We start from the raw sequence: 27,577 nt of genomic DNA, 5'->3' as shown, positions 1-27,577 counted from the left end.
GTTGGGTTGAAGATGATGTAATTGCCTAGAAGAAAAGTGGGTTGAAGAGTGTGTGATTGCCTAGAAGAAATGTGGGGGTTTGCTGTTGCTTGAAGGAAGGAAGAAAGAACCCTGGTACACTACTTTCTGTATTTGTCGCTTACTCTGAAAATTCTTCCCCTTTTTCCAGGTAAACAATTCTTCATCATCGTTCCGCATAGAGTTTTTTTTACTAGGGTTGGGTGGGGGTGGGGTTGGTTTAATCAGTTGTTAAATTCAAAAAGATGAGAACTTTTGAGGTGAGTAGGTATCGTAAACTTGGGTTGAGAATTGTACTAGTTCAATAAGTATGTGGGATTGTAGTTCATATAATTTATTTTGGACATGACTGTCAAATACTTAAGCTAAGATGGAATTTGATCCGTTACTAGTTTGGGATCGAGGCTATTGGGGCCTAATTGATTGATGCCTCAATCCCAAATTATTGACGGATCAAACAATCTAACTTGCACTTAAATATTTGACAGTCAAATATTCAAGTGAAAGTTAGATTGTTTGATTCATCACTAATTTGGGACTGAGGGGTAATTGATTGATATGACTGTCAAATATTCAAGTGAAAGCTAGAGTTAGATTGTTGATCGGTCAGTAATTTGGGATTGAGGCGTAATTGATTGATATGACTGTCAAATATTCAAGTGAAAGTTAGATTGTTTGATCCGTCAATAATCTGTTATTGAGGCATTGTTGATCGATTGATTGATTAATATTAGCATATCTTTCATTAATTCTCTTTTTTTTTTGTACTTTATTATGCTTTTTCTTGAATCTAGACCGACTGTTTCACTTGGCAGCATGGATGTCAAGGTCTGCTTGTTTCTTGTACTACTCGGTGTTGTGTGTTGTACAGCTAGAGAATTAGCATCCCCTGACCTCCTTATTATGAAAACCGAGGATGTTTCAGGTACTTCTCCTATTCTTCTGTAGCAGATGCTATGATCTTGTTATATTTATCTGAAGTCGTTTATTTTTACTTGATTGATTAAGAAGTTTAATATGGCAAACATTAATCTTGGCTTTCTTGCAATAGCATTGTGGATAAGTAACTTACAGGCACAGAGACAACTTCAGCTTCTCAAAGATGTCAGCCATAGTAAAGCATTATTCACAATGTGTGAAGAATATACCGCGACTGCACTTGGTTACCTTGCTAATAACAAGACCCAGACAAAGATGCTTGACCTCCTTCTCACGACCTGTTCGAAGATGCCAGTATACAAGCATGAGGTACTTGTGATTTGACTTAAAGTTCTTTTTGTCTAAATGATTAATTTACTGCCCATCTAAATGATTTTCTGAATGTAACGCTTCATTCATATACTCATGAAGATAGCAGAAGTCTTCTTTAAATGTGCTTATCCATTTCGTCCAATATGGTTATTCTATTTGAGACATCCTTAAATGTATTAACTCAAATTTTTATGTTATCAATTATCTTATTCACAATAAAGAAAGAAACTAGATGCCACTCTGATTACGGATTAAATGCAATTCCCAGACAGCACACACTGAACCTGCTTCCCATGTTTTATTTTTGATAACCGTGGTGTCTGGGCCAACTCGTGCGCACCTCGACTAATTCCATGGGATACCTACCTCCTCCCACTAGTAATAGATACAAGGTAACTCTATCCAGTATCAACCTAGGCCAGGACAAATGGGAAGGAATCACCTAGTGTTTTTTATCTCTGCTGGGATTTGAACTTGAGACCCGCTTCCCATGTTCCTTTCCATTTTTATTACGAATATAGTTCATCATGCAGATTTTAAATTGACCGTTCCTTAAAGTGTTCCATCTTCTTTGGATACAATTTGGCTTCTTTTGAAATCCAGAATGGCCTAGATTTAGCCCTCCCTATTAGGATGAAGAGAATTGATAAATTAGTGGAGTGTGTCTTTTAATATTATCCATAGAACCCAAGCTAGATTGTTTTCTGTGGGGCTTTGGGCGACTGTTAATGAAAAGATTAATAATAGTTTGCAATATCAAACGCGAAAGCATAAAATATTCCTAATTATACACACACACACACACACACACACACACATTTGCTATGCATCACTTTGCTGTCTATATTTGTTGCTTAGTGTTGGAGTCCATTAGCAATTAGGTGATGCCTTGCTAATTTAGCACCTGCACGAAAGCGCCTTATAAGTGAAGTGCTCAGCCTGTATGGCGCTGGCTTTAAGGTTTAAGTGTGCTTCAAGCAAGACTTTTGCAATATTTTGATATCTTTAGGATCTACATGCAACAACATTGATATGATTTTTTCTGTCTCTTGCTACATTAATTTGCAAGTGAATTTCTCTTATTTGTTTGTAGTGCACTGCCATGGTGGATCAATATGTTCCTCTCTTCTTCTTAGAGATCTCCACTATAAAACCCGACAACATTTGCCAAAAGGTTGACGTTTGCCAGAAAGTGGTTTCCATCTCTCAACAGTTCTCCCAAAATGGCTGCGACTTATGCCATCAAGTGGTTAGAGGGACACTATCAAAAATGAAAGATCCTGACACTGAGGTACTCTTGTCTTTCATAATATACATTTTATGCCGAACTAAATACTACATAAAAAATGTCAATTCAAATTGCAATAGTTTACTACACAAAAAAACTCTTTATCTTCTCAACTTTGAGGATGCGTAAAAATGTTTGGCATTTACTTTTTTAGTTGCAAGTTATTCATATAGGATATATATATAAGTGTATGTATAATATGTGTGTGAGTGGTTGTGTGTCTATCTATGTTGTAATGGTGTCTTGAACTCTAGGTTAACTTACACGCACCTCGACTATTCCTTGGGGTACCTACTACCTCTTAGTAGCTCAGGTACTGAGTAACTCAGCCGACAAAAACTTAGGAAGATAGAATGAGATCTCCTAGTGAATTTTGTCTCTACAAAAAATTTGAATCCTGATTCTCATGGTTTTCGTTCCACCTCTTTAATCACTAGATTACGCCCTTGGGTGTGATACCCTGGTGATAGATTATTGAGCACTGTCTAGTATCTAAAGCGACTAAATAACTTGTTATAGCTAAAAATGTCATAAATTTTACTGGTTAGAATGGCTGGTCGGATATTTTATTTCATTTACTCTCCTTATGTGAAAATGTCATCAACCCGTAGATGTATATGGAGACACTAAGTGGTTTTTTATTTTTACCTTTTTTAATCTTCGCTAAACTCATTTGCTTCTCGTATACTTTCAGTCAGACATACTTCAGTTGCTCTTGAAGGCATGTGGATCTGTTGAAAAATATGCCAATAAGGTAAATACCCTCTGAAACTAATCTTACTTCATAGCTGTACCTTAATGCCTGCTCATACTTCCCTAATCTAGACAACTCTTTTGGACCTTTTTGCGTCCTTAAAAATCTTCTGCAATCCAATGTGTCACAAGTCACAACGCTGAACTATCAAAAGAAATGAAATGCTTGAATGGCGATTAGTGTTTCTTCCTCATTAAGGAGATAGTTTGCAAAGGATTTATCGTGATCTGTTTTATTTGATTTTAGACATGTTGTAATACTTGATCACGAGCGTTAATTGCTCTCTAAAACTGATTATACTGATGAGTAAGTGCCAGGGTCATGCTATATTAGTTGTGTAATTTATGTATTCTAGAGAACTATTGAGTTCTTGATGATTCATATGTGGAACTATACAAGGCTGTTTGGTAGCTGTACTAATGTTCCTTTCCTTCCTCTGTCTCCACGCCTTTTTGTTCATGCCTCGTGATTTTCTACAGTGCAAGAAAATGGTCTTCGAATATGCACCAGTGATCCTCATTAACGCGGAACATTTTCTGGAGAAAAATGATGTATGCACTATTCTGTTTGAGTGTCCGCCTGATGTTGGTAAAGATGAAGCATTACCAAAGACACAAACTCCATTGCACAAATGCACAGGAAGCACAATGCTCAAAGCATACTGCTTGGGAAAGACAATTTTGGTGTCACTGTGTGCCCGAACGTGGATTACGCGTTTGTTGTTGCTCTGGTTGTGATTCTGGAAGAGATTAATGTGGATCGATCAGGTGAAGATTAAGATTGTAATCGCGAGTGTTCCCAGTATATGATGTATATTTTGTTTGAGCCGCGCGATTTGGCTTTACTTGAGGGAGTGTTTGATTGCAAGATTTGCCTATGTAGTATAAGCTATGTTGCTCAGACTTTTTAAAAATGTCAACGGTTGCGTCATATGTGTCAGATTCTCCAAAAATAGTGTGTTTTTGGAAAGGTCGACACGGATGCAACATCAAAAAGTGAAGAGTGTGCACAACACAACTTAGAGTAAAAGTGTGTAATTTTGTATTGTTTGGAAGCTTTCAGACAGATAATTACAAAACTACTATATTGTACTTTTTTCGCATTTCATTATCTAATGAGTTATTTTCTAGTTCGCATCTTACCTAACATACTTTCATTTTAGCCTGTTCTAAAAAGAATGTATATGTAGATTATTGTATTTTAGAATAATTAGTCTTTGGGAACGTGCATTGCACGTTTATCCCTATTATTTTCATAAAATTTGTACGTGCTTAATTTTATATTTCAAACCCACATTTTCAAAGACTATTACTTTTATAAAATTTGTACATGCCTAATTTTATGTATTATTCTACTAAATATGTGTTTAGTCAAACACAATAATATCATCTAATTTTAACACAATTTTAGTTACTACTCTCACTATTCCTTTTTAGTTGTCATATTGCGTTTTTAAGAGTCAACTTGATTGATTTTTAAAGTTAATTTAGATTACACTAATTTGATATTTTGAAATAAGAATTTAGATAATTAAAAACTATACGAAAAGTACTATAAATTGCAAATTTTTTCATATCAATATGATGGAAAAATACATTTGAAAATGTTAGTTAAAGTTTATATCGTTTGACTATTAAAAAAAAATAGTAACAACTACAAAAGAACGGAGGGAGTAGTTCACGAAATAGGAAATGTTGAACTATGTAAAACTAATTAAGATAATATATATCACATCTAACATTATCGGAGATGCTGACATAGAATTAGCGTTGATACTTATAATATTAAAAAAATGATTAAAACACCTAAATAAGACTAACTTGCTTTTTACCAAAACAAAAGCACAAGTATATAAATAATGATGTACCATATTCAAGGCAATCATGGTATTCCCATGTATACATGTCCAGTAACTCCATTATCTTTAGAATGTGATACATAATCTTTAGGTTTATTCAAAAGTATGTAATTTTAATTTGGTTAAAAGATGCAACAAGAAAATAACAAAAAACTTCATTTCATATGCCAAATACCTTTTCAAGAAGCAGCATATATTAGGCAACCAAGATTACATCCCCATGCTGGTTTACTACTAAATCATCAAAAGCTCAATTATGCTAAATCATGATTATAACTTCTAAACTCTTTGTGTATGAAGAAAATGAATGATAATATGGGTATATTTTATTAGGAAAATAAATCCTTGATTAATTACATGTTCATTAACATTTCAAAAGTTAATATTGCAATAGTCATCGGAAGATGAAACAATTCAAGATTGACATTAAATAAACATAATTAAGTACTAAAGAAGTGATACAAAATTCAAGAAAAAGTAAATACACATTTTCAAGTCTATGGGAATTCAAAATACACATTTCACGAACTATAAGGAGAAGCCTAAACATTCAAGTTATTCATATACTAATGACATACGGTTAAATGTATATAGTCTCTTACTATTAACTGATTATTAATTGTATGAATAGTATTTACTACAACATTTGTGTTTTCTAGTGTTGTATATATGTATACTATAATATTATATAATTACTATCTAAATATAATTAAATAAATATTTTATAACATTTTAATTTAGAGTAATTTTTTTTTAATGGCATTATTGTAGTAACTCAATTTTATAGGGATATTTTGGTATTTCAACTTTCAACTTTTTTTTGTTTCCACTTATAGTAATACTAGTTTCAGGGCACGTGCGTTGCACGTGTGTATCATATATATAGTATACGATGTTGTAAAATAGAAGTAATATTACTAAATTAAAGTTTTTTAGTAAATAATTATAATTTAAAGAACATAGGACAAGTGCTTTTAAATGATTAATACAGAATATTATAGAGTTACTTGTATTTTGAGATCAAAATGACCATATATTATTGAAACATTTCAAAATACATTCAAAGTTTAAATATGGGGAGAAATTTATTTAGTAGTATTATTATTTACTTCACTCAATTTTGTAAACAAATCTAACCAACAAAATTATTTAAAAAATATCACTACAAAAAATGTCACCAACAGTCTTTCCTCTTGAGGTTATGAACATAAATGATGGACACCGTTTAAGTATAATATTCCTCTTAAATGTTCATACTTCAAATTTAGTATGCGCAGGACACTAATAAGGATTACCATAAATATTTCAATATTTTATCTTTATACGTAATTTATCTTTTATCAATCAATGAATATTTGAGTAAGACTATCATAGAGAGGTAATTCTACAAAAAAAAAGAAGGTATTTTATTGTTATAACGAATGATGGTTAAATTGAGGTTTGAGCGTATGTCAAATATTTAGCTTGACCAATTCTATGTTTTAGATATACATATATATTTCAGTAGCATAATTTAATTTTAATAAATGAACAACATCGTTTTTGGTGAAAAATATTTCATTTCTTTAAGTTTCTACCTTATCTTTGTAGAATTGTAGTCTTCTCCTTTTTCCTGACGCATACATATCATATAGTTGTTGTCTAATGAAAGTATCTAGTATCTTATAGAAGTTGTATCGTGATATAAAATATTAAACTTTTTCAATAATAAAAATTAATAGATGAATAAAATTTAAAGTATTGTTTATAGAATCTTTAATTTGATTTAAATTATTTTATAATCAATCACTATTTTCTTATATATTTTTATATAGCTATCAATGAGTGCATATTGTGACATAAAATTTTCTCAAATTAAAATGAACACAGAATAATAGGAAAAAAAAAAGAAATGATACATAGCCAATGAAGAAGGAAGACAAAAATATATGTTAATGCTATATTCACTATAGAGTTCCATTTGATTAAAATCTCTTGTCACCAACACTTTACTTTCTTCGTTTCATTTTTACTTACATTTCTATTAAAAATAATTATTATCATGTCTATATTATCATATTATAAGTAAAAGTGAAAATCTATTTTTGAAATAGTGATTTAACATCAAAACTAATGATTCAATGGACTACGTTGATGCTTGTTGTTTTAGCAATCAGAAAGAAACTGCTTCATTTGAGGGTAAAAAAATAAAAAATAAAAAACCAAAGAAGAAATATCTTACTCAAATCATGTGACTTTATTCATATTTGTTTATTATTATTGTCTTTCCCACAAATTTTTGTCACTGTTAACTCATGGAAATCGTAAGAAAAAATACGAGTGTGAATTTATGAATGATTTGCTATAAATTTGTTCACCAACTCTTTCTTATGTGGCACCTTGAATTTTGAACTTAATCAATTGTTGCAAATAACCCTGAGATTTTTTAAGAAGAAGAAGAGTAGAAAACTTTAAAAAATCGTAGTTTAAAAGTGAGAGGAAACCCTCTATTTATAGCTAACAAATAGTAGGTTTAATAGGTGCTAATTATTCCTTATCAGAAAAGTTACAACATTTCGAAAAAGTCACTGCTCATCTGAAAAATCACTACCTTTTTCAAAAGTCACAACTCATCGGAAAAAGTACAACCACTTCGGAAAAGTTACAACCCTTTGAAAAAAAACAACCCTCCGAAAAAGTCACAACTCATCGAAAATATCAAAACCCGTCAAAAAAGTTGCAACCCTTTGGAAAAGTACCATCTCTTTGAGAAAATCACAATTCTTTAATATGAAAGGGTATCTAATTTTAATATAATACAAATAATTAAATTAATAAATAAAACAAATTGAGTATTTTAATTGGGGGTATTATAGTAATTCAACATTAAGTTTAGGAGTTCATGCTTTTAAGGTAGTATATATATATAATATAGGAAAAATTACAGAAATCTCACCTTTTAGTTACTTATTACCATTATCCCCTATAAGTTTACAAATCTCCAAAGTCCCTCATTTTCGCACATCAGATTAGTGTATCGGCGCTTATATTGTTGTATCTCGCGCATCAGATTAATGTATCAGCGCTTATATTATTGTATCTCGCACATGTATCAACGCTTATATTATTGTATCTCGCACATTAGATTAATGTATCAGAACTTATATTATTGTATCCGTTTGAGGGATTTCTGTAATTATAAACTTTTAAGGGATATATTATAATTTTGCCTTAAAAGTATGTGGTTTCTGTAATTTGCCCATATATATATATGATATATGATATTAGTTTTGATACTAATATTCAATTCATCATAGAGATAACTTATCGTAATATTAATTAGTAATTACTAATTGTGATATAGTTTATTTCAAAATTAGCAACCGAATATAAGAGATAATACAATATTAGATTTTTATCCAAAATTATATACTTATCCAATATACCAAACGTCTGTTTGACCAAACTTCTAAAATCAACTTATTTTGATAAATTATTTTTTCTTAAAAAAAATACTTTTAGTGAGAAATAGTTTCTATTTAATAATATAATCATAATAAAAATTTCCAAACACTTTTGAGCAATAATTAAATATTTAGCCAAGCTTTTAAAAAATATTTCGAAGTATATTTTTCTCAAAAATGCTTTTCAATAAATATTTTTGGAAAAACTACTACTACTACATTTTTTTAGTTTCTCAAAAACAAATTCTACTTCTCTTTAAAAATAGTTATTTTCTCCAAAAATTTGATCAAACACTTTTAAAAAAAAAAAACTTTTGACCTCCAATTATTTTTTTCTTTCACTCATTACCTCTATTTAAAAACATATATATAAAAAATTATAAAAATCCGGTTGGATAAGGATACAAATTATAGCAGGTGCAGGAGATCAACTCCTAATAGAAATTCTCAATTAAGCCAAAAAATAATTGCCTACAAGAAAGGGGGAGATCTGCTCTTTGCTTGAAGAAAGAGCCTTTGTACTACTTCCTCTATTTGTCATTTACTCTCAAAATTCTTCCCCTTTTTTCCAGGTAAACATTCTTCTATCAATCATCATCATTAGGTATATAATTTTTTAGATTTAATTCTTATTTTTTCTTCTGATTTCTCTTTCTGTATCTGTATAGACATTATCTTTGATGTTTTTTTTTTCTTTTTCGAGTTTTGTTCTTATCTTTGACACCCCTTTTGCTTTAATCGATCTGGGTTTTGATTAAATTGTAATATATTGTGATTTTTGTTTGATTGAATTAAGTAGGTTGACTTTTTTTTACTGGGATGGGGTGTGGGGTTGGGTCAGTCAGTTGGTAAATTCAAAAAGATGAAAACTTTTTGAGGTGAGGAGGAATCTAAAGCTTATTGGAGTTGAGAATTGTAGTGGACTGACACCCTTTTTTTTAATTGATCTGGGTTTTGATTAAAGTTGTAATATATTGGGTTTTTGTTTGATTGAAATCTAGTTGGTAAATTAAAAAAAGATGAAAACTTTTTGAGGTGAGGAGGAATTGAAACCTTATTGGAGTTGAGAATTGTAGTAGTTTAAGCTTATTGGGACTGTAGTTTTATTTTGGACATGACCGTCAAATATTTAAGCAAGGTTGGAATTTTGATCAGATACTAGTTTGGGATTGAGGCTATTGAGCGTAATTGATTGATATGACTGGCAAATATTCAGAACGTTAGATTGTTTGGGATTGAAGTGTAATTAATTGATACGACTGTCAAATATTCAAGCGAAAGGTAGATTGTTTGATCGGTCACTAATTTGGGATTGAGGCTTAATTGATTGATATGCCAGTCAAATATTCAAGTGAAAGTTAGATTGTTTGATCCGTCACTAATTTGGGATTGAGGAGTAATTGATTGATAAGACAGTCAAATATTCAAATGAAAGTTAGATTGTTTGATCGGTCACTAATTTGAGATTGAGGCATTGTTGATCGATTGATTGATTAATATTAGCATATCTTTCGTGGACTCTCTTTGTTGTACTTTATTATTCTTTTTCTTGAATCTAGACTGACTGTTTCACTTGGCAGCATGGATGTCAAGGTCTGCCTGTTTCTTGTACTACTCGGTGCTGTTTGTTGTACAGCTAGAGAATTAGCTGCCCCTGACCTCCTTATTATAGAAACCGAGGATGTTTCAGGTACTTCTCCTATTCTTGTGTTACCAGTTCCCAGGGGATTTAGTATTGTGTTGGGATATGATTTTTGTAATATGGACTGAGAAGTGATAGGATAGCCTTAAATCACACACACATAGGAAAATGATGACTCTGCTAAATAGTAATTGTGCAGCCACAAAACTTACAAATTTGGCGACCAGTGTCCTTCTATGGTCAGTACCCTACTTATGATTAATGAGAACCTCTTTGATTTTCCAGGATAGATGTCTTACGAAAGTTTGTGATTTTTTGTTAATGAAAGCATATCATAAGCTAAGCTTTGAATTTGCTTGCAGTTTATTCATCGATTAATTTTCAGTTCTTAAAAACTCTTACAGCAATGAATAATGATTCTCTTCCAGTTTTTCTTCCTCAAGCCTCTAAATTTAAACTGCAACATTAATGTTGCTCTAAGCCGAAGATCTTTCTTCTCCTTTCTTCTGCACCTATTACCAACCAACCAGTCTCATGAGGAAGTACCATCTATTTATGTGCCACATGGTTCTTCTTTGTTTTCAACTCAATTGGGTTTGTTTGTTCCTTCTGTTTAGGATGGGTTAGCAAACATTCACTGGAAAAATGTGATGCCTCATACGACTTATAATGATATAAACATCAAGTTTCCTTTTTGTGTGTGGATATATTGTCAAATATGGCCTGTTTGATTATATAGAAAAATAAACTCTGGAAATACAAAATTGGATGGTCAAGTTTTTCATTTTATTGGATTGTGGTAGTCTAGGTCATAATAACAGTTTACTCCAAAAAAATGGGGCACCGACAATGTATGTTCTCTTTAAATAAAGGATTCTTGTTGATTTGAGAAACCTTGGATGAAAAGTTATCCTGTTGAATTTTGAATAGGATGCTTACTTGCTAGTTCTTCAAGTAGCTACTCCTACATGGATTTATTGTCTGTTTATCCTCCATGATCAAGATTTTTTTGGATGGGCATGTCGCTGATTTCTCCATCCTATTACTCTTTTGTGGTCGAATTCTTATACTCATGCTTACTAGCCTAACTGATGTTTTGACTATATTCTCCTGTAGCAGATGCTATCATCTTATATTTATGTGAAGTCATTTATTTTCACTTGATTGATTAAGGAGTACTTGAATCAAAACTTAAATATGGAAAACACATTAATCTTGGCTTTCTTGCAATAGCATTGTGGACAAGTAACCTACAGGCACAGAAACAACTTCAGCCTCTGAAAGATGTCAGCAACAGTAAAGGATTATGCACATTGTGTGAAGAATATACTGCTACTGCGCTTGATTACCTTTCTAATAAGCAGACCCAGGCAAAGATACTTGAAGTACTTCTCATGACCTGTTCGAAGATGCCAATATACAAGGAGGAGGTACTTGTGATTTGACTTAAATGCCCATCTTGTGACCATTAAATTATTTTTGTCTAAATGATTAACTTACTGCATGCCCATCTAAATGATTTTCTAAATGTAATGCGTTATGCATACTCATGAAGATAGCAGAAGTCTTCGTTTAATATTCTTATCCGTTTCAGCCAATAGGGTTATTCTATTTGAGACATCCTTAAATGTTTTAACTCAATATTTATGATATCAATTATCTTGTTTACAATATAGAAAGAAACTGGAGACCCACTCTGATTATGGGTTAAAAGCAAGTCACAGACAGCACACACTGAGCCTGCTTCTCATTTTTTTTTTTTTGGTAACCGTGGTGTTTGGGCCAGATTTCGCGCACCTCGATTAGTTTCACGAGATATCTTCCGCCTCCCATCAACAATAGTACCAAGTAACTTTGTCCACCAAGGGTAGGACAAATGGGAAGGAATCGCCTAGTATTTTTATCTCTGCAAGGATTTGTACCTGAAACCTGCTTCCCATGTTCCTTTATGTTTTCTTTACGAGTATAGTTCATCATACAGATTTTAAATAGATTGTTTCTTAAAGTATCCCATTTTATTTTGGATACAATTTGGCTTCTTTTGAAATCCAGAATGACCTAGATTACCCCTATTTGGATGAAGAGAAATGATAAACTAGTGGAGTGTGTCTTTTGATCTTGTCCATAGAGCCTGGGGTAGATTGTTTTCTGTGGGGCTTTATGTGACTGTTTATGAAAAGATTATTAATAGCTTGCAATATCAAAGGCAAAAGCATTAAAAACTTGTCAGTTTTCGGTGGTGCTTCATGCACAAATAAAAAATGGAGCGAGTGCTACTAAATTGTTAATAATTCCTAATTACACACATGCATACATTTGCGATAAATGCATCACTTTGCTGTCTATATTTGATGTTTAGTATCAGAGTTCATTAGCAATTAGGTGATGCCTTGACACTTTGGCACCTGTAGGAAGGCGCCTTATAAGTGAGGCGAAGTGCTCAGCCTGTATTGCGCTAACTTTAAGGTTTAAGTTAAATGTGCTTTAAGCAAAGCTATAGCAATATCTTGATGTCTTTAGGATCTACATGCAACAACATTGATATGATTTTTTCTGTCTCTTGCTATATTAATTTGCAAGTGAACTTCTCTTATTTTCTTGTAGTGCACTGCCATGGTGGATCAATATGCTCATCTCTTCTTCTCAGAGATCTCCACTATAAAACCTGATGACATTTGCCAAAAGGTTGACCTTTGTCGGAAAGTGGTTTCCATCTCTCAACAGTTCTCCCCAAATGGCTGTGACGTATGTCATCAAGTGGTTGAAGAGGCACTATCAAAACTGAAAGATCCTGACACTCAGGTACTCTTGTCTTTCGTTATATACATTTTATGCCGAACTATAGAGAAAAAGAATAAAGGAACCATGTTTCAGGGTTAGGGTCCACTTACAATTACTTAAAAAGTCTACCTTATTGCAAAGGCTAGGTGGTTAATCTGATTCTCTAAAACTCCATAAGAAAATGTCAATTTAAATTTCAAATGTGTACCACTAATGTTGTATCTTGAAAAGACAACCAACATGGGTGTGTTAGCATGAACTTGAAATTTTTTTGCAAATGTGTTGCAGATAATGATACCTCGTTTAGAATACTTCATAATGTGTAGGAAGCTACATAATATTACTAATTATGTACATGTCTGTTGATAAGGTACACATGTCTTTCTACTTGTATTTAACAACATTTAAAAAAATCCTACTTTCTCAACTTTGTGGATGCGTGAAAAATGTTCGGCCTTTTTTTTAGTTGCAAGTTATTCATATAGGATACATATATATTTATATATAATAGATTATAGATATGTGTGAGTGCTTGTGTGTCTATCTGTATTGTGGTGGTGTTTTGGACTGTAGGTTAACTTGCACGCACCTCGACTAGCCCATCAGGTACCTACTTCCTCTTAATAGCACAGGTACCGATTAACTCAGCCCACAAAAACTTAGGCAGATAGAATGAGATCTCCTAATGGATTTTGCGTCTACTAGGATTCGAATCCCGATTCTCATGGTTTTCGTTCCACCTCTTTAATCATCAGATTATGCCCTTGGGTGTGATACCCTGGAGATAAATTATTGAGTACCGTTAGTAACTAAAATGATTAAATAACTTGTTATACCTAAAAATATCATAAAATTTACTGGTTAGGATCTGGCTGGTCGGATATTTTATTTCGTTTATACTCCTTATGAAAAAATGTCATGAACCCATAGATGTGTATGGAGACAGTAAATAGTTCATTTTTACCTTATTTAATTTGGTAAGTGACAGTATGTAGTTCTTATTGCGACAGAATATATTCACTAAACTCATTTGCTTCTTGTCTACTTTCAGTTAGACATACTTGCAATTCTCTTGAAGGCATGTGGATCTGTTGAAAAATATGCCAATAAGGTAAATACCCTCTGAAACTAATCTTACTGTCATAGCTGTACCTTAGTGCTTGCTCATACTTACCTAATTCCGTCTCTGGTAACTCTTTTGTTATAGTTCTAAACAAATATTGGTACATTGTTTGGACCTTTGGCGTCCTTAAAAAACTTCTCCAATTGCATGTGTCACAACACTGAACTGTCGAAAGAAATGAAATGCTTGAATGACAATAAATGTTTCTTCCTCATTAAGGAGCTAGATTGCAAAAGTTTTCTAGTGATCCATTTTACACTTGATTACAAGCGTTAATTTCTCTCTGAAAATGATTATTTCGATGAGTAATTGCTAGGTTATTACTATATTACTTGCAATACTTCTGTAATATGTGGAAGGATCAAAGCTGTTTGGTCTACTGATGTTTCTGCCTCACGATTTTCTGCAGTGCAAGAAAATGGTCTTCGAATATGCACCAGTGATCCTCATTAACGCGGAACATTTTCTGGAGAAAAATGACGTATGCACGATTATGCATGCCTGTCAGCCTGCTGTTAATAAAGAAGAAGCATTACCAGAGATGCAAACTTCATTGCATTCTGCCTCTTAAGTGAATACAGGTTATTGAGCCCAGCTTGGTATGTTTTGTATGTAAACAATTGGATTACCATCTTTCAGTTTATGCCTTGTTTGTGTATAATGTGTTTAACTTGAAGTGCAAACTTTATCACTTGTTTATATACAATGATATTCATGGAAGAAGCTCAACCTAATAAAACTTACGACTACGTTCTTAATTTCTATGAACGCTTAAGATTGCGCATGTGTTTGTTATGTGAAGTATATAGGTCAAAAAATATTTTTCGTATGTATATATTAAGGGCTGTGATCTTGCGAGGGGGATTTAATGACCCGTCCTCGGTTCGTATTGCAGGTTGCCTACAGCACATATAATCAAAATAGATTGTCACACACTAAAATAATTCAGTTTTACTTGACAAAATTTCATTAAATCCCCTTGTATAGTTGCATGAAAGTTACAAATTAATCCTTTCTAAATTCCACTCTTCCTTGATTTGAAAATCCAGAAATGTCTTCAAAATTTAAACTCAATTTTGGTTACGTCAAACGATTAAATTGAAATAATTTCATTTTGTTTGTATTCACAAAATAATTTGAAATACCTCAACTTTTTTAGAAAGGTTGGATTTTCATTAAGGGATGTCAATATGATAATTATGAGGCTAGCAGCGCTAGAACATACAATGATATAGCAGCGGAGGGATGATTTTCATTAAGCAAAGCTAGAACTTGAAGAAATTTTCGCAACCTTTAACCACTAGACTAATCTTCAACTTGTGTCTAGAAATGTTAATACTTGTATATATATTTATTAAATCAAAATTTGATCTTTATATACATTGTAATTTTTTGACCTTTTTTGACACCTCGGACAAGGGTATACAAAACATTTCTTTCTACCAATATTTGTAGTTGGACTTTATTATAAATTTCTAACCACATTCTCTATAGGGCACACTTACGTTTTCCTTCTCCATTACGGAGGAAAGAACTGAGGAGAAGGTATCAATAATAAATCATTTTATACGAGACAATTCATAATATTCATATCGATTTATTATGCTTCTCTAATCACACAATAACTATCCCAACTGTCATACAAAACCAAACAATTAGGATTTAAAATAAGCTATCTCAATAATCATTTTACTATGAAAAATGAGATGATCATAAAATCAGTTACCGGGTCATAAAAATATATACAAAAGCCAGTAATTTTGCCCTCTCTGTATCTTATGTATACAGAGAGTACACAAATACAATACATTATGATACATTATCCTAACTCTTAGCAATAATAATATCAACAGGTTTTGCCCAAACCTGACATGATAATTTGAATTCCTATTTGCAAAAATGTAGTAAGTTCTTTAACCAATCACGTGTGCAGAAACTAGTTCGAACATCAATTCACCTCGATCCACATTCGTCGGGCTATTCAACAACTAGAGTCATCTCCCTTTTGAAATCTCTTTTTTCCTATGCTATCTAGAAATAACGAGTAGCACGAAGTCTGAATTCTAATTCTACGATAGAGAACGCTGTAATAACAACTCGGACCACAAAAGAATTCACAAAAAGAATTCACTTAACTGCGGCTTAAATTTCAGTTTCCATAATTCTCCATCAGGTCCAGCTCCTATCTCCTTTCGTTTAACTTCTACAATCACCACTTTCTCCGTTAACCGGTTAATCTCCGTTGCTAAAACAAATTTCCCATTTTGCCCCTCAACTCTCACGCCGGCGCGATTTTTTCCGGTGACTCTCATCCCTTCAGCCTTCGCCACCTCTTCAATCCTCTGTGTTATTCTCTCCGGTGACGATGCTGAAACAAACCTTTCAACATCCACTGTCTCTTTCCCTCCTAGAGATTTCAACAATCCAGACAGATTAACACCAGAGGATAACGAGATTATATGAAACGCATTTAGAAATTTGCCGTCTCGATTTACATCGGAGCTATTTTTCAACTCAAATTCATCACCGAAATGCGATTTCACCTCTTTGTAACCTTTCCGAAACCACGGATCGTTTCTGATTTGTTCAATGGAGATTCGAGTCTCGGGATTCGTGTCGAGGAGTCGAGTCAGCAACAGTTTCAATCCGTGTGAGGTCCATTTAGGGCAACGGAATTCGCCTTTGTAGATTTTCCGATACATCGCCATTAGATTTGCATCGGTGAAGGGTAAATAACCGGCGTTGAGCACAAAAAGGATGATGCCGCATGACCATATATCCACCTTAGCTCCGTTGTATCCTTTCTTCTCGAGGATTTCAGGAGCTACATATGCCGGAGTGCCGCATAACGTATGGAGGAGTCCGTCGGGTCGGATCTGATCCGTCACTGCGCTTAACCCGAAATCGGTGACCTTGAGATCCCAATTTTCATCAAGCAACAGATTCTCCAGTTTCAGATCTCGATGATACACGCCACGAGAATGACAATAATCAACGGCGGAGATCAACTGCTGAAAATATCTCCGGCTGAGATCCTCGCTGAATCTCCCTTTGCTAACTTTCGTAAACAGCTCTCCACCTTTAGCGAATTCCATAACGTAATAGATCTTCGTCTTCGTCGCGAGCACCTCATGAAGGCGCACGATATGAGGATGGCGCAACCTGCGCATGATAGAAATCTCCCTCTTAATATGCTCCATGAAACCACCTTTCAATATCTTCTGCTTGCTTACCGTCTTAATCGCCACGCTCTGTCTCGTCCTCACATCCCTAGCATGATAAACCTTTGCAAAAGCACCACAACCCAGAAGCTTCCCGACCTCATATTTCCCGAATAGGTTAAGCTTGAAATCTCCGGCGCCGGTGATGGTGCCGGCGGTGGTTGGTGAAGATGAACTGCTCTCCTCACGTAAGATCTCTGGCATAACTAAACCCAGAGACCAAAACAGCACCAAATCCCTCCGGAAATTCTTCTTGTTTTTGCATCAAAGCAATGAAATTGCTCGATGATGAGAAAAATCAAGAAACAAATCGTAGCTTCTACGCAGAAGATAGAAGATTCGAATGCGATTGGTTAATGTTTAAAGCTTTTGATATTTTGTTGTTAAAAAAAGTAGAGGGTAGGCGGAGAATGGGCAATCGTATTCAAATTAACCACGTTATTCGTTGAAAAAAAAAAAAAAAAGAAGTACGCCATCCGATCCATATTACTCTCACTTTTCATTTGCTACGATATCTAAGAAGAAAATTTTGCTAATTCACGTCTTAAAATTTTTCTTCAGAATTTTGTAAATGGACACTTCAGAAAAGAATTAATTGCAAGGGTAACATTAAAAAAAAAAATTAATTAATATTTTTTTGATTTAATAAGATTCACAACTAATAATCTCTCTGTCCAACAATATTTGTACACTGTTGACTTGATAAATATGTTAAATTTAATGTTTTAAGAAATATATTAGATATTGAATAATATTTAATAGGAAGAGTAAAACAGACTCAAAATGGTAGATAAATGGTAATTTATCTGTTAGTTTTTAAACATATTGTTAGATAACTATTTTTAGTATAATGAACAAGTAAAATTGTACGAAAGAAATATGTGATAACTATTTTTAATATAATCAACCAATATGGAACGAAACTGTGGGGCTAAAGGACGTCTAGCCAACCGCAGAAGCAACAGAGACAAATTAATTGCTGATCACATGGAACATGAGGAGCAACAGAAATGATTGAACTCGAAAGTTCTAAGAAAATGTAGATTATATAATTAAGGGTAAGGACTAAGGAGTGGCCAAATTAAACCATGTAAATATGAGGAAATCTCATTATTAGGTATAGGTTGGATTATAATTATTATATTAGTAGCTATATTTTTCTAATTATAATTTATAGGGACTGTTTTTGAGTTGTATTTATTGTTTAAATTCATCGTATGTGTTCTATCGTTTTCGTTGTATCTGATCGATTAATTTTGATATGTTTGTTTGCTTAATTTAGTATATATATATATGCATCAACACTTTGTCAATGTTGTTGAATACACTAATTTTAGGGCTAGTCGCTTTGCATTATTGTATTTTTAATTCTTGTTTTTGAATATATACACCATGTATATATATTGTATCGTCATAAATTTAGATTTTGATCCTAGATATAAATCAGATAAACTCCAAATACAATTTAATTACAATTTTGAAAATTACTAGATTTTTAGATACGATCATAACTTGGAAAATCATTAAATTCTTAGATATAACTCAAAATTACCAATATAAAATCGTAGAAAATATAATTATGTTTACCTATAAAGAAGATTTAGAGAAAATAAATGTAGTGCAGATTCACCTAATGACGTTTCATGATGATATTTAACCTGCAACAATATTCATTTCTTACTTAAATAGAAATGTGACAGTCTCAATCTAGCAGTGTGAGAACATGACTTTTCTCGTGGATTCATGAAATTTTGTTTTGTTTTTACACGAAATGGTTTTTTCTTTGCTTGTAGCGCCTCAAATCGAGTATTTGTTGTAAAATTGAATGAGGTGACGAAATCTAAAATAATTTTTTTGCTATGCTTCACAGATATCCGTACAATTCTTATGAATTTTAAGTGTGTTTGAATTCCACATCTTATTAGATATTTATTGAAGGATTGTCTACCTTCTCAAACCTCTCTATCATGGCCTTAGAAAGTGACGGTGGATGACTTGCATTATTAAATGAAATTTTTTCAAATTAAATGATAGTTGTTCCCTGCCCTGTTTTTTGGTATTAAATTAATGAAGGTAGGTCCTGTATGATACATTTGTGGGTTGCATAGAAAATTGAGATTGAGAAATCCAGAGAGAGGGGGAAGAGATGATAAAAAAAAACATAATAAATAAGCATATTTTTTAATTTAGATTTATTTGATATATATGTCTTTCAATTTTGAGTGTGTATAAGTAGCCACTTAAACCTATATTAAATTGAACAAGTAGACACACACGACCTACTTGATGCCTTATGTGACAATTTGTATCTAACACGATATTCTACATGATGTCCTACATGTATTATGACAAGTAGATGTGTGTATCCAGTTGTTCAACTTTATACTAATTTAAGTGTCTACTTGTACACATCAAAAATTGAAAGACATATATATCTTAAGATCAAATTAAAAAACATATTTATATATTAGCCATAGATGAAAGAGGAAAAGGGCGAAGGGAGATTGCCAATAAGGGAAGTGAAAGAGAAAATGAAGAAAGGATTTTAGAATTACATTTTAGGAATTGTTGTAAAATTTAAAGTGTAGCTATGTTTGTTGGGGGATGAAATTATTAGGGACTTTTGAGACTTTTATTTATTTTAGATGAAAATTCTAGATGAAAAGAAGGGGGGAAATATAGAAGAAAAAGAATTTTTGTTGCCCGTACATATTATACACTATTATATATGCCGATTTTGTTGAAAAATATTTATACAATATTGATATATATGCCCATTTTATTGAAAATAATTTTTATTACCTGTACATATTAGTAAGTAACCCCTCTTTTTTTGTGGTATAGTGGGAAAGACTAATAAGTAATACTCCCTCCGTCCCATTTTATGTGGCAACATTTGACCGGGCACGGAGTTTAAGAAATAAATGAAGACTTTGAAATGTTTACCAAATTGCCCTTTAAAAAGTACACTCACTTTTCTCTCTCCTCATAAATGTATTGGAATATTATTTTAAGATTATGTGGGACCAACAAGGGTAAAAGAGGAATTGCACCTTTAAATACTTACCATATAAGGAAAGTGACATTCTTTTTGGGACTGACCAAAAAGGAAATGTTGCCACATAAAATGGGACGGAGGGAGTACTTCTTAAATCTAACAGGCGTAAAAATTTCATTTCTTTGACTGCATTTTCCATACCAGCAAATCTTATTCATGTCTGCGACCTTTAATGATTAATCACAGTCACTAAAAAAAAACAGGGTTATTGCGACGGTTATTTATGCGGCGGTTTCAAACCACAATGTACTATAACTGTGAAAATGTCGTAATCCCATCTGTCACAAACGTATTATTGTTACGAAATCGTCGTAATATTTACACAAAACCGCCGTTATACATATATAAAACCATCGCAATATTCCTTTTTAAATGCGACATTTTTTTTTGGATAAAGCGATTGTTTACACCCGTCGTAATTGTGTCATTCATATATAACGGTTAAAAAATGTCGTAATGTTCAATTCTGATGCCGTAATAATTATATTTTCTAATTTTGTCAATCCATACTTATATCCTATTTATTGCACCCTATATATTTAAATTTCTACGGTTAGTAATTTTAACACAACATAAAAGATCAGATGAGCAAAATATTCATCACATTAAACAAAAGTACTCCAGAATTACATCATCAAAATACTACTACTGTTTTGAAGTGTTAATCAAAGCTCCAAAATTACATCATCAAAATAGTAATTTCAAGTGTCATTCAACTAGAATATCCAAAAAAAAGGTCCTAAAAATGATTCCTAGTTGATGCTTAGTCCATCATCCAAAGATTTCTAATCGATGGTTGGTCCGATGGGTAACTGATGAGCCCCACTTTCTGTATCGGATGCCTGAATTTTTTTTTATTAATTAACAAGCAAGTTGATGATCATACTCCAAAATATATGTATTCGCACAGAAGTATCAATGAACTTGGAAAAAAATTCTCTTGTAATAAGTACACTTCTCACCTAAAAGATTTTCAAATACCATTTTTGTAATCACCAATTATTCCAGAAAGAAATTTCCAAAAACTTTCTTTAAAATTGAATTCTTTTAAGTCAATATTAACACAAGAGTACATATAAAACATAAGTTACTTGGTTCTATTCATCGGTCAAGTAACTTATCAATGACAGCCTAGACACGACTATTTACCGGTGAGTAAGGAAGGAATGCCACCATGGCTGGAAAGTGGTATTAAATTAGGTCTTGTAACTCACACCCCAAAAGCTAGCTCAAAGGGAGGAGGATTGTCCAAACCTTATAAGGAGTCCACCCATCTCATTAACCACCGATGTGGGACTTTTGTCATTCTTTAACAAGTGGAAACCAGGATAGCATACAACTACGATGCCTCAATACAAATTATTAATTGCTATAAACTGCCCATCAAAATGCTGCCTAATTCATATTCTCGACGAATTATTCTCAGTTGAGTAATCAACTAGGCTCAGATATGTCACAAAATCGGGTAATGAAAAGGGACACCGCCATAGCTGCAAACCAGAATAGCATACAACATCAACAACAACAATCTATAGTTGGATAAACTAAATGAATCCTTAACATCCCTTCCACTCAATTAGGACCTATTTCGTCCCAATACTCGTCACACCACTTACAACACAATTTAGTTTTCCCTACCAAGATTCGGTTCGAGCTGACCAAAATCTGATTAACTCAATAAGCTCTATATCATCACAGCCTACAGATAAGCATAAGCAATGATGCTTACTGCCAACAAAGTTAATATTGACTTAAAAGAATTATCTAAACATCAAAAAAAGGCACTGCAAAGCAAATTGGACTTTATGAAGAGTACACTACAAAACATAAATAAATTCCTAGCAAAATAAAAATAATCATAGCCCAAACAGAACTTAAGAGTACATAAAGATAGAGTTAGACTCTTAGATATATTCTTAAGAAAGAGTACATATAAAACATAGATATTTATGATGGTCATACCTGTGGAGGAGGTGGAAATAAGTGAGGGGACATTCCCTATGTTCTTTTGATATAAGCTAAGTAGCGCGCATTCAATTGTGATTTCATACTCGTCATCTATTGCTGCCACTTTGGAGGTGGAGCGCTAGCGCTAGATGAACTCACATCAACATGCTTAAATCTCCTAGATGTCTGTTTGAATGCCACAGTTGGAACAACACCCAAGCCTAACCCTCGAACACGGCCCGGTTGTTCGGGACCGAGTACTATACCAAGTACATTATTTGGTGAAACTTCGTACTTTCTGGCCTTTGACGACAAATTTCTTCAATTTTCTCCTGTGCAAAAGAAAAACAAGCATAATACTGTTGTCATATACCAGTTGACGACTCTATGAACCACACATTCATTGAATGATGTATCACTGATTTTATCTAAGCTGTCAGGAATTAAGACACTTAATATCTCACATATGCTGATATCTTTATCCTCTCTAGAATCTACTCGTGTTGCGATCTATGGCATAACATGTTAAGATTCTGTAGGCTTTTAAAAATATTTGGAAATAAGCAATAAAGTAGCATATTTACAAGGATAAGGAAAAGTTAGAAAATTAACAATTAAAATTGACATGTGTGAAGTGTGATCACTTAACTTAAATGGATCTTCTAGTTTTGCTAATTAGGAGCAATTAACTGAAATCTGAAATAACATAGAGTATATATTATCATAGAACTGTACATGCAAAGCTAGATGCAGATTACTACTATTATATTACATTTATAGCTAGATGCAAAGCTAGTGATTCCACGTAACTAGTTGTTGGTTATGGATTTTCACAACCATAACCAACAACTTGTAGGAGTGTGCAATGAGGATCAGCTCCAAGAAACTGAATTAAACTAGTAGTGTCCTTCATTCACGAAAATTTTAATGAACAGAGAAATTGTCCTGTGAAGTGAAAGTAGCGACAAGTGTGTCATCTATTTATAAACTAGTAGATTACGAAGTGCCTATAAATTGTAAATGAAAATTTACCTCACATTATTGCTTGCCGCTCATGGGATTTGGCTTGAATCACCACAGCAACGTTCTAGTATGACATTGGAACTACTAACCTATAAGGAAAAAAAAACATAAAATTCATGATTAAAACATATCAAGATATACCATACTTGAAGAATTAGAAGAAGAACAATTCGGTTCAAGTGGACAAGCAAAATGCTGAAAGCATAGCACATATGCAATTGATTGATAAATTTTGCATTTCTTAATGTCAAAATAATTGCAGGAAAAAGTATTATATTACATACAGAACTTCTTTGCAGGAACTTGTGCAAAATAATGTTTAAAAAATCTACTCAGAAAGTGAAAGAGAAATAGAGACTTACTTAAGTTCTGAACTATTGTCCCACCTAGGTCAATTATGGGAATATGGGAAATGTTGGACCACTGGGAGTTCGAGCCACTCCGATTCATGCAACTTTCTTCTAACTGTGGGCAGGCACTAATTTGCAGGTTCCATAATTTAGTGAGGAGTTGCATGGCATCTCTGGATGGCAGATGCTCCAGTTTTTTGCAGTTCCATAAACGTATCTCTTGCAAAGAAACAAGGTTGCCGAGCCCATCCGACAGAGCTTCTAACAATGGACAATCACGGATCTCCAGATACCGTAATTTGGGCATGGCATCTGAGAAGTCCACATGTTGTAGCCATTTGCATCTCACCAGATATAATGTTACAAGAGAAGTAAGGTTGCCAAGTCTATGAGGAAGAGCCTCGATTCCGAAATCATGTATTCCGATCTCTGTTAGGGCAGAGAGTTGCATAAGCTGATGGGGCAGAGAATCCCAATCCGTACGTCCGTATACCTCCAATGTACGAAGGGACGATAGCTGCTGAATGCCATTAAAAATCAATTGGAATGCCTCAAAATCCACCATCTCTGAGAAAGGACCAATTTTCAATGTCCTTAACCCGGTGAGACAGTGAAGGCCCCCTGCGGGTACACTAATCAATTTGGGACAATCTGATAAACCCAAATAGGAAAGTGAAGGCATTTCCCACACGTGTAAAGGCAATGAAACTAAGTTGTTACAATTGCGGACATTAAAATCTTCCAGAGACCGACAATGCTCTAGCATTCCACTTGGTAAGCTGGTCAATCCATAACAATCGAATAAAACCAAACTTTGGAGGTTAGTCAAATAGTTCTCTCCACAGGGAACAGGAAAAGAACTGAAATTGGCGCAGCAGGATATTCGTAATCTCTTAAGAGAATGGACATTGTACAAGCTTCGTGGCAATTCACGAAACTCTCCGCAGTATGAGACTGATAGGTATTGAAGAGAAACGTTGTTGCGTAGCATCTCATCTGGAAGACAAGTGAGCTCTTTCACATTACAAACATCAAGATTCACAAGAGATGTCAAGTTGCTGCACAAGTTCAACAGTGGCATTTCACTGTCAACTCCTTCAATACTTAATTCACGCAGGATTTCAAATTGACTTAGAGTACTTTTTAACAATGGACATACACTAATGCTCAACTTCTCAAGCCTAGGAAACATTCTTACTCCAACTTCATCGCCCTTCCACTCAATAAGGCTACACATATCCTCCAATACTAGTTTTCTCAGTGACGGGAACACTTGGATAATGCTGCTTGATCCATTATTGCTAATCTCAACACCATATAAATCAGGTCCAATGCATTCCAACTCATGGAATCCTACCAGCTCAAGATGCTGAAGGAATTTCAGTTGGCCAAGGGATGGAATTTCTTTGCACCTTTTGCAACCACTTAATTTCAACTTGACCAAATTTGGTAGCAACTCTTCACTGAACCATGAAGGAAATTTAGTCCCTAAATAGTCCACTACTGATAAGGCTTTCAAGTTAGGATGCGGTTGAAGACCATCCAACACATGCTCATCATTGATCTCACAGCCTTCTGATTCATCATGGGACCACAAATATGCCAGCTTGTAGATATTTGGTTTCTCCTGTAAATATGCTGTTTGAGCCTCTTCTTTATTTCCAACTAATTGGAGATGTTTGATCTTCAATTCACCTCTAAGGTTTTTCAAACGACCTAATTCTTCTATCCGATGACCTTTCTCTGAACCTACGTAGAAAAACTGTAGCGTCTGAAGACTAGTCAATTGCCCCATATTAAGTGGCGTCTGCATATCTGATCCATAACGATCGTACCAACATATGTGTCTCAAACTTATCATATTTGCCATTTCTTCTGGAAGCTTCCTGAGTGAACGACAGTCATTGACTCTAAATGTTTGCAAATTGTAGAGCTTGCAAATGGAGTTGGGCAAGGCTACGATCTTAGTGTTGGAGAGATCAAGATATCTCAAGTATATTAGCTTGCCGATTGAGGCTGACAACTCCTTGATGCCTGATCCGGACAAATTTAAAACTCTCAAGAACTGAAAGCTCAATAGCACATCATCAGATATATTGCTTTTCCAGAACAATGTGCACAAAAGTCCTGGCTCGTTTATCTTATCTATCTGATCAGTTGGTGAGTCCCATCCAAAGTATCGAACTTGAGAAAGATTTTTACCTCCAACACTTTCCGTATCAAATAGTTTAGATTTTAATGTATCTCCAGCCAAATCGTGCACAAGATCATGCATCTTACATCGTGTTGTATTGTTGTGCTCATCTAGCTCAACATCTTGCAGCAAGGAATATTGCAACAGTATTTGAAAAAACTTGTTCCCGACGTCTTCCATAACAGGAATCTCTTGACTTGGACGAAGAAACCCTTCTGCCATCCAGAGTTGGATTAGTTTGTCCTTTTCAAACTTAAAATCTTTTGGAAACATTGCAAAGTAAGCAAAACATTTTTTTAGATATGGAGATGGTAGATTAACATAGCTGAGTTTTAGGATTTTCTTCAAGCTATTTTCATCTGCAACAAGGGGGTTTCCATCAAGAATTGCCCACCATTCATGTTTCTCCTTGTTGCGGAAGAGACCTCCCAAAACACTTGCTGCCAACGGTAGACCTTGACACATTTCAGCAATCCTGTTCTCCACACTTAGTATATCCTCCGGAACTTCCCCATCAACAAATGCTCTTTTTTTGAAAATTGACCAACAGTGATCTTTTTCTAATTTTTCCAACATATGAGGACCTACTGCTGCTACTGTGGATGCCACCAGTTTCATACGAGTCGTCACAAGAATGCAGTTTCCTCTGGAAGTGTTTATTCCTCTCAAGCTGTCCATGAACTCATCCCACACTGGAAGGTCAACATGCCACAAATCATCTAAGACAAGCAAATATCTTTTTCCTCCTAGTTCATCTCGGAGTTTCTTGACTATAATGTCCCTGGTTTGGACCTCAAGTTTCCGCTCTGTCAATGATTGCAGGATCTGTTCAAGAAAGCTCTTAGTGTCTGACATTTCAGGTAGACACAACCAAACTCTCTTTTCAAAGTGCTTTCCGATCTCTTCATCATTGAAAATTCTCTTAGCAATAGTAGTTTTCCCTAAACCCCCCATTCCCACTATGGGAATGGCACACAGAACAACTTCCTCTCTCATGTTCAACATCTTCTCCTTTATTTCAGCAACATCTTTGTCTCTACCAACAACATCCGAAGCAACTCCTAAGGAATCTGTTTCTCTGATTTGTAGTATTTTGCGAGAAGGAACAGTCAGTGATTGGAGACCGAGGTCATTGGCTAACTGATTGATAGCCCTCAACTCTTCATTGATGTTGTTGATTTTTCGAGACATTTTGTACTTAAAAGCAGTATTAGAAAAGAAGCTATGGACTTTTTCCAGTAGTTTGGCTCGGTTTTTTCATCACTTGTGCTTTGAGAGATTCATATGTGAATTTGTCAAACACATTTTCAGCATCTTCAGCAACTCTCTCAAGCATCTTGAGCCATTCTTCCACAGCCTGATCTTCGACTTGTCGTCTTTCAGCATCATGAATGAAAGCTTGGATGATGGATACATATTTTGTGAGCATTCTGAGATTTTTCTTGCAGTTCCTTAAAGTTTTGGCCTCCTCAATAGTGAGAGAAAGCAGCTTCTCAAGCACAACTTGAACAGTAGCACCAATTACTGGATCGGCCATTGTTATTTTTGCTCCTTCACAAAGTCGTCTTCTTTTGCTAGTTCACGGATAAAATCAGAGGACTGTTTCCAGTTACCTGAAAGCATAAA

At 33.9% G+C, this 27,577-nt stretch overlaps 4 protein-coding genes across 5 annotated transcripts in view; 2 read left to right on the top strand and 2 right to left on the bottom strand.

Annotated features, from left to right (window-relative positions):
- Positions 1 to 124: 124 nt before the first annotated feature.
- Positions 125 to 14,916, top strand: LOC125808585 (uncharacterized). Of its 2 annotated transcripts, none has more exons than XM_049488261.1 (6): positions 125 to 169; positions 10,193 to 10,302; positions 11,488 to 11,684; positions 12,859 to 13,056; positions 14,087 to 14,146; positions 14,568 to 14,916. In XM_049488261.1, exons 2-6 carry the CDS (start codon positions 10,194 to 10,196, stop codon positions 14,727 to 14,729), a joined length of 726 nt encoding a protein of 241 aa, XP_049344218.1. In that variant the 5' UTR covers positions 125 to 169; position 10,193; the 3' UTR covers positions 14,730 to 14,916. The 2 variants fall into 2 exon arrangements, with proteins under 2 accessions (XP_049344218.1, XP_049344217.1); XM_049488260.1 differs by lacking the exon at positions 125 to 169 and adding an exon at positions 9,028 to 9,184.
- On the top strand, positions 795 to 4,514 carry LOC125808584 (uncharacterized). The gene is made up of 5 exons (XM_049488258.1): positions 795 to 943; positions 1,070 to 1,266; positions 2,363 to 2,560; positions 3,252 to 3,311; positions 3,791 to 4,514. Exons 1-5 carry the CDS (start codon positions 835 to 837, stop codon positions 4,046 to 4,048), a joined length of 822 nt encoding a protein of 273 aa, XP_049344215.1. The 5' UTR covers positions 795 to 834; the 3' UTR covers positions 4,049 to 4,514.
- A 911-nt stretch (positions 14,917 to 15,827) lies between the features above and the next one.
- Positions 15,828 to 17,781, bottom strand: LOC125808583 (CBL-interacting serine/threonine-protein kinase 14-like). Its single transcript, XM_049488257.1, has one exon. It carries the CDS (start codon positions 17,581 to 17,583, stop codon positions 16,273 to 16,275), a length of 1,311 nt encoding a protein of 436 aa, XP_049344214.1. The 5' UTR covers positions 17,584 to 17,781; the 3' UTR covers positions 15,828 to 16,272.
- A 4,877-nt stretch (positions 17,782 to 22,658) lies between these two features.
- The window catches only part of LOC125808593 (putative disease resistance protein RGA3), a gene marked incomplete at its 5' end in the record, with an annotated part of 22,834 nt that continues 17,915 nt past the window's right edge, over positions 22,659 to 27,577 (bottom strand). The window contains 3 exons of the mRNA XM_049488268.1: positions 22,659 to 22,716; positions 22,758 to 22,817; positions 23,874 to 26,406. Coding sequence (XP_049344225.1) covers positions 22,659 to 22,716; positions 22,758 to 22,817; positions 23,874 to 26,406 — 2,651 coding nt within the window. The remainder of the gene's footprint in view (positions 22,717 to 22,757; positions 22,818 to 23,873; positions 26,407 to 27,577) is intronic.

The sequence above is a fragment of the Solanum verrucosum genome, unplaced genomic scaffold (assembly GCF_900185275.1).
Source record: "Solanum verrucosum unplaced genomic scaffold, falcon-dt-bn FXZP01000654.1, whole genome shotgun sequence".
In the NCBI taxonomy this organism is placed as follows: domain Eukaryota; kingdom Viridiplantae; phylum Streptophyta; class Magnoliopsida; order Solanales; family Solanaceae; genus Solanum; species Solanum verrucosum.
This window is presented reverse-complemented; position numbering and strand designations above follow the sequence as displayed.